The 13,813-nt window shown below is 48.7% G+C and overlaps 1 protein-coding gene across 2 annotated transcripts in view; it reads right to left on the reverse strand.

Moving 5' to 3' along the window:
* PREX1 (phosphatidylinositol-3,4,5-trisphosphate dependent Rac exchange factor 1) overlaps window positions 1-13,813 on the reverse strand; it is a 191,925-nt gene that overhangs the window by 84,712 nt on the left and 93,400 nt on the right. For both annotated transcript variants that reach the window (XM_075350642.1, XM_075350643.1), the window contains 4 exons: window positions 12,911-13,044; window positions 12,407-12,522; window positions 4,691-4,840; window positions 1,852-1,996 (listed from right to left, as the gene is read on the reverse strand). In XM_075350642.1, the coding sequence (XP_075206757.1) occupies window positions 1,852-1,996; window positions 4,691-4,840; window positions 12,407-12,522; window positions 12,911-13,044 (545 nt within the window). The remainder of the gene's footprint in view (window positions 1-1,851; window positions 1,997-4,690; window positions 4,841-12,406; window positions 12,523-12,910; window positions 13,045-13,813) is intronic.

A 13,813-nucleotide genomic window follows, 5' to 3' on the forward strand; every position in this document is an offset into this window, starting at 1 on the left:
AATATAACAAGGGAAAAGGATGGGTCCCAATTACAAGACATTATGATAGGCTCTCAGTATGTGGCAAGATGATGAGGCTACTAGTACTAGGATTAATGAATGGACCCCCATAACAAGAAAATATGATGGGGCTCCAACCACATGAGAAGATGATGGGACCACATTACAAGAGAATATGATGAGTTTTTACCACATGGGTAGGGGAAGGGGCTACTACCACAAATGATGAATATGTTGACACTGTGATGATGGGATGCCCACCAAATAGGAAAATGATTGGACTACCAGCTGATGGGATAATTAATCGGCTCCCAATACTAGAGAATATGATGGGTTCCCACCATGGGAATAGATGATTGGGCTATGATCACAAGAGAAAAATATGGGCCCAACGAATCAACATGACGGGCGCCCATCACAAAAGAAGACAAAGCCTCCACCTACACAGAATTATAAAATAGTACATGATGAGAACCTCACAACAAGAGATAATGGGGCCACCAGCAAAAAACAATGATGGAAACGCCACCCCAAGAATAGATGATGGTACTCCAATGCTTAAGGGAGTGATACACATGAATATACCTATACAAGTAGGTATATACATGTAGTTCCCGGGCACAGATATTATTGTAGGGACGATGTTGCACCTGGATCCATCACAATAGATTATTGCAGAAAGCGGCGCATTGTGGGCACTCAGGATCAGTAACTGGAAAACAGTGCCCACCCGATAATGCCACAGACAGCAGAAAAATTAGACATTTCACTTCAGCAAATTGTATTTTCTCATTCAAGGCGAAGGATGAGATGTCGACCACCATACACCTGACACTCATCACTCATAAATATGACACCCATCACTCCTGAATATGGCATCACTTTTCATAATCTGCCCCTTATCTTCTGGGGCACACAGCCATGTAGGGGTTAACTGTGGAGCCGGCGGTGGTTCCTGCCCTGGTCTGTTTTCTCTCACGCCGTTCAATCTCGGGCTCCCCATGAGTCAGATGTGTAATGGGACGAACCTTAAACTTATTAACATTTTGCTCGTTCTCCACCGAGAGAATAAGAAACAGATCGACATCTCGACGTGTTTATGCTGCAGACACAGAGCGCCACCATTACACCCTGAGGGATGGGAGCAGCGGGCGGTGCGGGGTCCTGGCAGCAGTCACATCTGCCTGGCCAGCAACAGAACATCTATACTGTACATCACCAGATAATCACCTGAGCCCTATGTCCTCGCATTCATACACTGTCACCCTCCCCCGTTATAGACAATGGTTTATTTCAGGATCAATGATGTCTATGTAGACAACATCACAGCCTAGGAGGGTGGGGTACTCTTCATTTAAAGGGCCAGTCTTTTTAAATTACCATTCAGTGGCAGCAAGCAGGAGTAAGAAATTATTGAGGAACTGAAGCAGAATCTATATACTGCACCGGCCCTTTAATGGAAGGATATGGAGAAGCCGATGAATGTGGTGTCACTTCTTCCAGACCCTCTACAATGACTAGATTCCAGACATTTAATCAAAATGATGTCCCCTGCTGGCGTGTGTACAGACTGTGGCCATGGTAGAAGGTGTTTACGTGTCCTGTGTTCTCCGCCATGTTGCACCACTCCTACATCCAATTGTTGTGGTTTTATTCTTGCAGGGTGAGAACATGGGGGTGAGAGGACTATATCAGGGGTCTCTCTCTGGACTCGTCCCTCACAGCGATGAATGGGGTGGCCTGTCAGAGTCAGCTTCATTACGTATGCGCAGCGCAGCGCAGCGGCTCCACCACCCTGCAGAGCTTTTCAGGTCACGGCCATGAATGGAGCTTTTCAGCTGCAGAACTTACTTTCCATGGAAGCATTTGGGGATGGTGCTGAACTTTCTCCTCCGGTCTTTGATGAGACTGGACCTCTTGCTGACCATGTGGTAGAGCTTCTCCCCTTTCTCTGCGATCATGACATAAGCGTCTCTCTCCATGCCGAGCTTCAGACCTGCAGATACAACAACGTTACCTCCGCACATGGGCTGCACGTCTCTCACGCACACTGTAGACTGCGAGCTACGTGGACCAGGGATGAGGTCTCAAAGTTATGTTATCAACAGATCTGGAATATGACCTCACTCATCACATGACAATGTACAAGTGGATTGTCAGCTCTGACGCCAAGAAGGAGTACTGGGCCTCTGCCCCTTCCACTGTCCTACACCTTTAAAAGATGTTAATGTTCATTCCCATTAACACTCACAGTAAATCAACTGTAAAACGCTAAACTAAAGATCTGTATCTGCTATGCACAAGCAATGCACACACTATACTGTACACGTTCTCTCATCACTTAGTCCACATGTCGCATGCTCGGTCCACGATCGTATACTCAGCATGCTTCATCCTCACTACGTACACTCTGTGTCCTCTATCACTGCTTTATACACACTTTAAATACCCTCCTCGTTCTCTACATCCGACATGTTCCCTTCTCACTCTCTACATCCGACATGATCCCTCATCGTGCTCTACATCCAATATGTTTCCTCTTGCCTCATCATGCTCTATATCTGACATGTTACTTCCTCGCTCTCTACATCCGAAATGATCCCTCATCGTGCTCTACATCCGACATGATCCCTCATCGTACTCTACATCCGACATGTTCCCTCCTCGCTCTCTACATCCGACATGTTCCCTCATTGTGCTCTACATCCGACATGGTCCCTCATCGTGCTCTACATCCGACATGATCCCTCTTCGTGCTCTACATCCGACATGGTCCCTCATCGTGCTCTACATCCGACATGATCCCTCTTCGTGCTCTACATTTCTCCCTCATCATTCTACATCCGACTTGCTCCCTTCTCACTCGATACATTCAACATGTTCCCTCCTCGTTCTCTACATCCGACATGCTCCCTCCTTGTGCTCTACATCCAACATGTTCCTGCCTTGTTCTCTACATCTGACATGGTCCCTCCTTGTGCTCTACATCCGATATGTTCCTGCCTTGTTCTCTACATCTGACATGCTCCCTCCTTGCTCTCTACATCCGACATGTTCCCTCCTCACTCTCTACATCGTAGATACACACACTCCTTATGTTCAGTAACCACTGTGCACACACTCCATATGTCAGTCACTGCTCTGCACATACTCCACATGCTCATTAACTGCTCTGCACACACTCCATATGCTCTGCCATCGCTCTGCACACACTCCACATGCTCAGCCATCGCTCTGCACACACTCCATATGCTCTGCCATCGCTCTGCACACACTCCACCTGCTCAGCCATCGCTCTGTACACATTCCACATGGTAAGCCATTGCACTGTACACACTCCACATGCTCAGCCATTACTCTGTACACACTCCACATGCTTAGCCATCACTCTGCACACACTCCACATGCTCAGCCATCGCTCTGCACACATTCCACATGTTCAGTCTCTGCTCTGCACATACTCCACATACTCAGCCATCGCTCTGCACACACTCCACATGCTTAGCCATCGCTCTGCATACACTCCACATGCTCAGCTATCGCTCTGCACACCCTCCACATGCTCAGCCATCGCTCTGCACACACTCCACATGCTCAGTCACTGCTCTGCACACATTCCACATGTTCAGTCTCTGCTCTGCACAAACTCCACATACACAACCATCGCTCTGCACACACTCCACATGCTCAGCCATCGCTATGCACACGCTCGACCAGCTTCGCATCCACAGCAGGTGAACTGACATTTCTTTTAATGGATTATTTAAACTTCTTCAGCTCGTTCCACAGGAGACAATGTAACAATCTGCAGCTGATATGTGAAGCGGAGCTGGGGACATTACGCTGCTTGTTCGTTTCTCTTTCTATCATGGCATTAATTATGTATCAACATCAATCAATAAACATTAGGGATTACGGTTAATGTGATGGATCGAGAGCTTCTGCACAGAATGCTGAGTCCGCAGGAACACACCACTTGGATCTTTCCACTGGAAGATATGCCAGAGCAGCTCCCCCTGCTATATACAGCTTTGCTCCACTATATACAGGGTTTGAGTGAGTTGCTAGCACTGACTCACTACTACCATGGGCCTCTGATAATGATTAAATCAGGGGCAACAAAAATAGAGAGAAACTGAAGGTACTAAGCCTCCTGACTGCGTCTCCCCATAACTACATGTAATCCTGCCTAAGGCTATGTGCGCACGTTGCGTATTTGCATGCAGTTACGCTGCGATCTGCACCGCAGCGTAACTGCATGCGTCCTGCGTCCCCAGCATAATCTATGAAGATTATGCAAGAGACGTGCGCACGTAGCGTATTAGAGCGCAACGCTTCGGCTGCTGCCCGAAGCGCGTGTTCTAAAAAGTGACATGTCACTTATTCCGTGCGCTCTGCATGCAGCGCCCGCTCTGTCTATGGGAGAGGCTGCAGTCAGAGCGCATGGAATCGGCTTTTTTTTTCCCATTACGGACTCTTTCTACAGCAATTTGAAGTGTACGTGTGCTGTTCAAATCGCTGCAGACATTTCTGCAGAAACAGAACGCTACATGCGCACATAGCCTAAGCATGGTGATGAATGCTGTTCTATGGTAATGACGCTGTAGGGAGAAATAGTGTAGAAATATGGTCATCTGCACCAAACTCATCTCCTCCAAGGTAAACTGAGTTTGTGTACTGCCGGACTCACTTTCTCGCTGCTCTCGCTCTTTCAGGACGGCATCCATCCATTTCTGCTTGTCCTCAGGGGTCTTCGCCATGCAAACAAACCACTTGTTTTTGGCCGTGTTATGGATCTTCCAGCCATTGGTAACGGTGTACCCATTACTGTGATAATCAGCTGCCGGGAAGACAAGAACGTCAGCACAAGTGCACCTGGAGGTGCTGTGTTTACAGAGCTGCAGATCATAAGATATGGGGTCACCAAGATTTTGGCCTGGAGGAATAATTACTTTAACCATTTTTATCCACATCAGAGAAAATATAACCTCATCCTCATCATCCTTATCCTACGGTTTCTTTTGTGTGACTAATTTTAGTCTATTCAAGCCTGGAAATGTCAAAATTTTACAGGATGAAGGAGTTGCTTTCCATTTTATAATAGAAAGTACAGAAACTGGATCTTCAGGGGTGGAGTTAAGAAAGTGTATATTTATTCTGACCCGCCTCCAAAGAGCCCCTATTGAAAATAAGCCAAATTTTCAAGGGTAACATTGCAGAGTTTGAGGTGTTAAAGCTCCCAAAGAATTAGCATATGGGTGAGAGCTGGGACCTGCGATATGAAGTCAATATAAATGAAGTCAATATATCTGCAGTGAATTCTGCAGACCAGTCAAAAAAAAGAGAATTTTGTTACTTACCGTAAATTCTTTTTCTTATAGTTCCGTATTGGGAGACCCAGACCATGGGTGTTTAGCTTCTGCCTCCGAAGGACACACAAAGTACTACACTTAAAAGTGTAGCTCCTCCCTCTGAGCTTATACACCCCCTGGTAGCCAGTCCTAGCCAGTTTAGTGCAAAAGCTGAAGGAGAATAGCCACCCACAAGTAGAACCGAGTAAGAACCGGAACAACCGGAGACTCTGTCCACGACAACAGCCGGTGATAACACACGGAACAAGAAAATTGCTAACAGGCAACAGGGAGGGAGCTGGGTCTCCCAATACGGAACTATAAGAAAAAGAATTTACGGTAAGTAACAAAATTCTCTTTTTCTTTATCGTTCCTTTGGGAGACCCAGACCATGGGACGTTCCAAAGCTGTCCCTGGGTGGGAATAAACAGAAAAAACTAAGAAGTAGGCGGAGCCTAACTTCACAAGTGGGCGACAGCCGCCTGAAGGATGCGTCTGCCCAAGTTCGCATCTGCCGAAGCATGAGCATGCACTTGGTAGTGCTTCGAAAAGGTATGCAGGCTAGTCCAAGTGGCAGCCTGACAGACTTGTTGAGCCGTAGCCTGGTGCCTAAGAGCCCAAGAGGCACCGACAGCTCTGGTCGAGTGTGCTTTGATCCCCGGCGGGGGAGGCACCTGAGTACACTGGTAGGCGTCCGAAATGGTCGATCTAATCCAACGGGCCAAGGTCGGCTTAGAAGCAGAGAGACCCTTGCGCCGCCCTGTGGTTAGCACAAAAAGAGAGGTGCACCGCCTAAGCGCAGCGGTGCGAGACACATAGATCCGGAGAGCACGCACCAGATCTAGAGTATGCAGCGCTTTCCCAAAGCGATGAACAGGGGCCGGACAGAAGGAAGGGAAGGAAATATCCTGGTTAAGGTGGAAGGGAGAGACCACCTTAGGAAGAATGTCCGGGGTCGGACGGAGAACTACCTTGTCTTGGTGAAAAACCAAAAAAGGTGACTCTGAGGAGAGCGCAGCCAAATCAGAGACTCTCCTGAGAGAAGTTATGGCAACTAGAAAGGCCACCTTTTGAGAAAGACGATACAAAGAAACCTCCCTAAGGGGCTCGAAAGGGGGTTTCTGCAATACCGTGAGGACCAAGTTAAGGTCCCAGGGATCCAAGGGCCGCCGATAAGGCGGAATGATGTGAGACGCACCTTGCATGAAGGTGCGGACCTGAGCCAGCCGGGCGAGACGCCGCTGGAACAGCACTGATAGAGCTGAGACTTGTCCCTTGAGAGAGTTGAGGGACAGTCCTAGCTGCAGACCGGACTGTAAAAAAGACAGAAGGGTCGGCAATGAGAATGGTCGGAAGAGCGACACCAGGACAGGAAAAATTTCCAAGTCCTGTGATAGATATTGACGGAGGAAGACTTACGGGCCCGAGTCATAGTGGAGATGACTTCAGGAGGAATACCAGAAGCCGTCAAAATCCAGGACTCAAGAGCCACGCCGTCAATTTGAGTGCCGCAGAATTCGGGCGGAAAAACGGACCTTGCGAGAGCAGGTCTGGACGGTCCGGAAGATGCCACGGCATCTCCACGGACAGTTGGAGCAGGTCCGGATACCAAGCTCGCCTGGGCCAGTCCGGTGCAATGAGGATGACTCGACGGCCCTCCATTCTGATCTTGCGCAGGACTCTGGGCAAGAGAGCTAGAGGGGGAAACACGTAGGACAGAAGAAACTGGGACCAGTCTTGAACCAGAGCATCCGCGGCGAAGGCCTGAGGATCGTGGGAGCGAGCCACGTAAACCGGAACCTTGTTGTTGTGACGGGATGCCATTAGGTCCACGTCCGGAGTGCCCCACTTGCGGCAGATTGACTGAAACACTGCCGGGTGCAGGGACCACTCGCCACCGTCCACGGATTGACGGCTGAGATAATCTGCCTCCCAGTTTTCTACGCCAGGGATGTGGACTGCGGATATGGTGGACTTGGAGTCCTCCGCCCATTGAAGAATGCGTTGGACCTCCAACATTGCCAGGCGGCTGCGTGTCCCGCCTTGGTGATTGATGTAGGCAACCGCTGTCGCGTTGTCTGACTGGACTCGAATGTGCCTGCCCGCCAACAGGTGGTGAAAGGCTAGGAGAGCTAGAAGCACAGCTCTGGTTTCCAGCACATTGATTGAAAGGGCTGACTCGGACGGAGTCCAAGTGCCCTGTGCTCTGTGGTGGAGATGTACCGCTCCCCAGCCGGATAGGCTGTCATCCGTGGTGAGAATCACCCAGGACGGAGTCAGGAAGGAGCGCCCTTGGGACAGGGAGAGGGGTCGAAGCCACCACTGAAGAGAGCTCCTGGTCCGTGGCGACAGAGCCACTAACCTCTGTAAGGAGGAAGGCCGCTTGTCCCAACAGCGGAGAATGTCCAGCTGCAGAGGACGCAGATGGAACTGGGCAAAGGGAACCGCCTCCATGGAGGTCACCATTTGACCCAGCACCTGCATCAGACGCCTGAGGGTATAACGGCGGGGCCTCAGGAGAGAGCGCACCGCCAACCGGAGTGACAGCTGTTTGTCTAAGGGCAACTTCACAAGTGACGGCAAAGTCTCGAACTGCATCCCTAGGTACGTCAGACTCTGGGTCGGAGTCAGAGTGGATTTGGGAAGATTGACAATCCACCCGAATTGGGCTAGGGTGGCGAGAGTGAGCGAAACACTCCGCTGACAGTCTGCGCTGGATGGACCCTTGACCAGAAGGTCGTCCAGATAAGGAAGCACTGCTAACCCCTGGAGGTGCAGGACCGCAATCACTGCCGCCATGACCTTGGTGAATACCAGAGGGGCCGTGGCTAACCCGAAGGGGAGAGCCACGAATTGGAAATGATCCTCTCCTATCGCAAAACGTAACCAACGCTGATGTGACACTGCGATTGGCGCATGTAGATAGGCATCTCTGATGTCGATGGACGCCAGGAACTGACCTTGGGTCATAGAGGCAATGACTGATCGCAGAGACTCCATGCGAAAATGCCGTACCCGGACATGCTTGTTGAGAAGCTTGAGATCCAGGATGGGCCGGAAGGTACCGTCCTTTTTCGGAACTAGGAAGAGATTTGAGTAAAAACCTCTGAACCGTTCCTGAGCGGGAACTGGGACAATCACTCCGTTTGCCTGCAAGGACGCCACGGCCTGCGAGAAGGCGGCGGCCTTGGAGCAGGGGGGAGTTGAGAGAAAAAATCTGTTTGGAGGGCTGGAAGAGAATTCTATCCTGTAGCCGTGAGATATGATGTCTCTCACCCACTGATCGGAGACTTGCTTTAACCAAGCGTCGCCAAAGTGGGAGAGCCTGCCACCGACTAAGGACGTGGCTGGAGCGGGCCGAGAGTCATGAGGAAGCTGCCTTAGTGGCAGAACCTCCTGCGGTCTTCTGCGGACGCGCTTTTGGGCGCCAGTTGGATTTCTGATCCTTGGCTGAGTTAGCGGACGAGGCGGAAGGCTTAGAGAATGACCAGTTGGAGGAACGAAAGGAATGAAACCTTGATTGATTCCTACCCTGGGCAGGTTTCCTGGTCTTGGTTTGTGGCATGGAAAGTACTCTTCCCGCCAGTAGCTTCTTTAATGATTTCATCCAGTTGTTCACCAAACAGCCGTGAACCAGCAAAAGGGAGCCCAGCAAGAAACTTCTTGGAAGAAGCATCTGCCTTCCACTCTCAAAGCCACAAAATCCTGCGGATAACAAGAGAATTAGCTGAAGCCACCGCAGTGCGGTGAGCAGCCTCTAGCATGGCAGACATGGCATAGGATGAAAAAGCTGAAGCCTGAGCAGTTAAGGTAACCATCTCAGGCATAGATTCCTTGGTGAGGGAATGCATCTCCTCTAGAGAAGCAGAGATGGCTTTGAGAGCCCACACTGCTGCAAAAGTCGGGGAAAACGCCGCCCCCGCAGCTTCATACACAGATTTGGCCAGAAGGTCAATCTGACGGTCAGTGGAATCCTTAAGTGAGGTGCCGTCAGCCACCGACACAACGGTCCGGGCTGATAGCCTAGACACTAGAGGGTCTACCTTTGGGGAGTGAGACCACTCCTTGACCACCTCAGGTGGAAATGGAAATCAGTCATCAGAACCACGCTTTGGAAAGCGTTTGTCAGGGCAGGCCCTGGGTTTGGTCACAGCGGTCTGAAAACTGGAGTGGTTAAAGAACACACTCTTCACTCTCTTAGGCGAGGTAAACTGATGTTTTTCTGCCAAAGAGAGTTGCTCCTCTGACACTGGCGGATTGAGATCCAGCACAGAATTAATAGAAGCAATCAAATCACTAAGATCTGAGTCACCCTCAGAGAAATCGATGGGATACATAGCCTCCGAGCCCCCAGTGAGGGCATCCTCCTCATCTAGAGAGTCAGCTCTTGAGACAGAGCCGTGGGATGGGGAGGGGGATGAAACCCTGCGCCTTCTCTTAGAAGGACGGGGTCTGGGATCAGATGATGAATCCTCCGTGAGCTCCGATGGATGGAGGTCAGAGGATAGGCATCCTCTGTCAAGAGTATTAGAGGCACCCTGTGAGGGGGGGCTGAAGCATATTCATCAAAGTCCTGGACAAAAGCCCCATGGACTCAGCAAATGACTGGGATATGGACCTAGAAAAGGACTCTACCCAGGCCGGGGGGTCAATCACAGGTGCAGCAGCAGCCTGAGAGACCACTGGGGGTGAGACTCCAGGCTGTGGCACCGCCAAGTTAGAGCAGACATCACAATGTGGATAGGTGCTCGGCTCAGGCAGCAGGAGCTTACATGCAGTGCATGCAGAATAAGGCTTTGGAGCCTTGCTCCTTGTGTGAGACATGCTGCTGGAGTGGGGGCTTTGCAGAGAATGAACCCCAGGGAGAATATACAGAGGTCCACAACCGGAGACCGGCTGTAGCTTACCAGACCGCTGAGCGCGGTGTTGTGTGCCCTCCAGATCCCGAAGCTCGGTCCCCCAGTCGCAGCACTTCAGCAGAGATGCAGAATGCAGGATGTCCCAGAGCAGAGTGAATTCTGCCTGAGAAGAGGGCGTTCCTATAAAAGAGCAGGAACTGGAGGGCTATAAAGACCTGCAGGGAAGGAGGGACGCCCCAGCAGTGGGGAGTGTCCCTCCCCTGTGTAGAACGGCCGCCGGGAGGAGCCGAACCTGTCCCTCTGCATGAGTGACATGCGAGGGCAGGAAAATGAAACTAGGCCTCCTGCGAAGCCGGGGCCTAAATTTAAGCGGCGAGGCCGACAAGCAGGCACCATCGGCGCGGTTCTCAGGCAAAAGCTAGAGAACCCGCCGGAAAAGTTAAAAACAATCACATACAGCATACTCTCCCCTTACAATAAAGAAGCGGGACCCCCAACATAAACGTCTCAGGTACTTAGCTGCTGAGACGCAGGGCCATGTCCCTGGGGATGAGTGCTCCGGTCCAACAGAATACTCAAGGGGCTTTGGATGGAGACCGGACTCCTGCCAGGCATGGAGACCGTGCTGGCTCCCACTTCAAGCCAGAGCCCAGAAGGGATGGTGAAGGAGCGCGGCATGTAAGGCTGCAGCCTTGTAAATCAACCTTAACAACACCGCCGACACAGTGGGGTGAGAAGGGACATGCCGGGAGTCCAGACATGGACCCGCTTTTCTTCAAACTCTTTCCAAAAGTCAAACAAATCAGATGAGAATGCATGTGTGGATGTATGCCTCCTGACACAAAGCAATAAACTGGCTAGGACTGGCTACCAGGGGGTGTATAAGCTCAGAGGGAGGAGCTACACTTTTAAGTGTAGTACTTTGTGTGTCCTCCGGAGGCAGAAGCTAAACACCCATGGTCTGGGTCTCCCAAAGGAACGATAAAGAAATATTCATTTGGCTGACCCTACACTACTGTGATCCTAAACATAACTATAAGTGCAGACACCTAAAAAAAAAAAAATGACAGACAGAGGGCACCTCAACTTTTGCCAAATATCAACTTGCACTATTACCTGTACTAACTGACAATTGGAAGTCTGCGATCCAACGAGGGCAGGCACAATGAGTTCAGCATAGCCGTTGACTAAGAGTCAACGGAACCGGGGATTCCCAGCCAGTCTCCCATGCTGGTACTTGCCAGGCCTCAAACTAAGTAACGTCTGCAATCCGATGAGGGCAGGCACAATGTGTTCAGCATGGCTGTTGACAATTGGAAGTGCCTTAGCCATTAACACAACTTTAACAATGTGTAAACCATAACCTGCATGGCATCCACTAATAAGCTCTGACAAAAAATCCACCTCCCCGTAGAGCGCAGATATAACATATCTTGTTTCATCTTCTCCAGGATTGTGTTATTGGTCTAAAAAGAAGTGACTCCTGCACAGAAGGATGAGGATGACGACATTAATGAGGATAACAAAGCTGCGCAAATTAATCCCTATCCTTATTAATATTTTCGTTAACCACTTTAAAAGGTGGAAATTTACTATATTTTACACCAGAGTTGGCATCAATTTTAGCACAAATCTACACCTAATTATTGCATTTTCTGGTATACAGATATACAAAAATATCATTGCATTTAGTAGAACTTTGGTACCATTAATATAGGGTAATAATGCAAGGTAAAATGCCAATGCAAAGAGTTTAATTGTGAGAAGAATCCAGGTAAGTAGAGGGGAATAGCAATTGCCAATATGTTTGAAGGGTTTGGGGTACAGGCCGTCTTGTCCATCTCGCAGAATACAGCCACCTAAGATCACATGTTAATCCTGGAGACCAAGAATCAATTCCATTAGCCCCAGAGCCATTGATAAGTCAGCTCATTCCCTTGGGTATTATTTTCAATAGTTGTTCTTTGGAGGTGGGTCATAGTAAGTTTATACTTTCTTATCTCCACCCCTGAAGATCCAGTTTCTGTACTTGCTATTATAAAATGGAAAGTAACTCCTTCATCCTGTATAATTTTGACATTTAAAGGCTTGAAGATACTAAAATTTACCTAGATATATGGGATTCTGTCTATTCCCAGAGACAAAACAACTGGGGCTCAAACTATTTTATAAGCAGAACTTGTGATTTGCCCCCACCTGTCCCATCCTCTACGTTTTCCACCTCCATAACTTCTGTATTGATCCTCCCCCGAAAGATGTACAATGAGCCGTTGATAGATTTGGTTCTCTTTGTGGATTTCTTCCCTGCAACCCTGGAAGGAAAAACTGGATGAGTAATAGACAGCATATAGTTATGTATGGTAAAAAATGTGGAGATCCCCCCTCAGATATACCATAAAAAGGAAAACATAGGGACTAAGCGGCAGAGAGAACCACAAGGTCAGCACAGCTGTGTGTTTGTTATAATGGTGACTGTCAAACTGGACATACACATCAACCAAAGTTGACTCAACCCTCAGACTTTGGTGGGATCAGTGAACGCGACAGAGGGTGGTCCCGACTGTCTTCTAGAGGCTGAGCAGGTGCTGCCAGTAAGGTTCATACCATACATAAGCCAATCATATGTGCTAATGGGGAGTCAGGGAAAATATTTCTGCATAAGCAGAGCTCTAGAGTTTATCGACTTTGGCCATTTCTCACCTGGATTTTCTCTTGCAATAAACTAGCAGATTGTCAAAAAGGAAAAACATGCGTTCCTGGATATTTCCAGCCGATATCTTGAGCAGCGTCCCCTGGAGGAGCAGCTGAGTGCAGATGTCTGTAAGATTTGAACCCTGTACCCAGAGAAAATGGTTGTATTTCAATAATTATAAACATATCACATAAATGGTGGAAAAGAAAGAGAATGGACTGATGTATGTACAAACACAGCACAGTACCACTTCTCATATTTTGCATCCTGGGTGTAATTCTCAGTACATCTATTATTCTGTATATATACACTGTACCACATCTCCTGTCCTGTATTCTGGGTGTAATCCTCAGTGTCTGTATTATTCTGTATATATACGCTGCACAGTACTTCTCCTGTCCTGTATACTGGGTGTTATTCTCAGTATCTGCATTATTCTATACATATATACACTGCACAGTAGCACCTCTCCTGACCTGTACACTGGGTGTAATTCTCAGTACATCTATTATTCTGTATATATACACTGCACAGTACCACATCTCCTGTCGTGTATACAGGGTGTAATTCTCATTATCTATATTATTCTGTATATGTGCACAACACAGTATCACTTCTCCTGTCCTGTATACTGGGTGTAATTCTCAGTATCTATATTATTTTGTATATATAAACTGCACCACAGTACCACTTCTCCTGTCGTGTATACGGAGTCTAATTCTCAGTATCTGTATTATTCTGTATATATACACTGCACAGTACCATTTCTCATGTAATTCTTTGTATTTGCTCTTATGCTGTATATATGGATATTGCACAGTACCACTTCTCTTATATGATGGGTATAATTCTCTGCATCAGCTCCTGTTTCGTATGCAAGGACACCGCGTTGTACCACTTCTTTTACTCTG

This window comes from Anomaloglossus baeobatrachus, chromosome 5, assembly GCF_048569485.1.
Source record: "Anomaloglossus baeobatrachus isolate aAnoBae1 chromosome 5, aAnoBae1.hap1, whole genome shotgun sequence".
Classification (NCBI taxonomy): Eukaryota; Metazoa; Chordata; class Amphibia; order Anura; family Aromobatidae; genus Anomaloglossus; species Anomaloglossus baeobatrachus.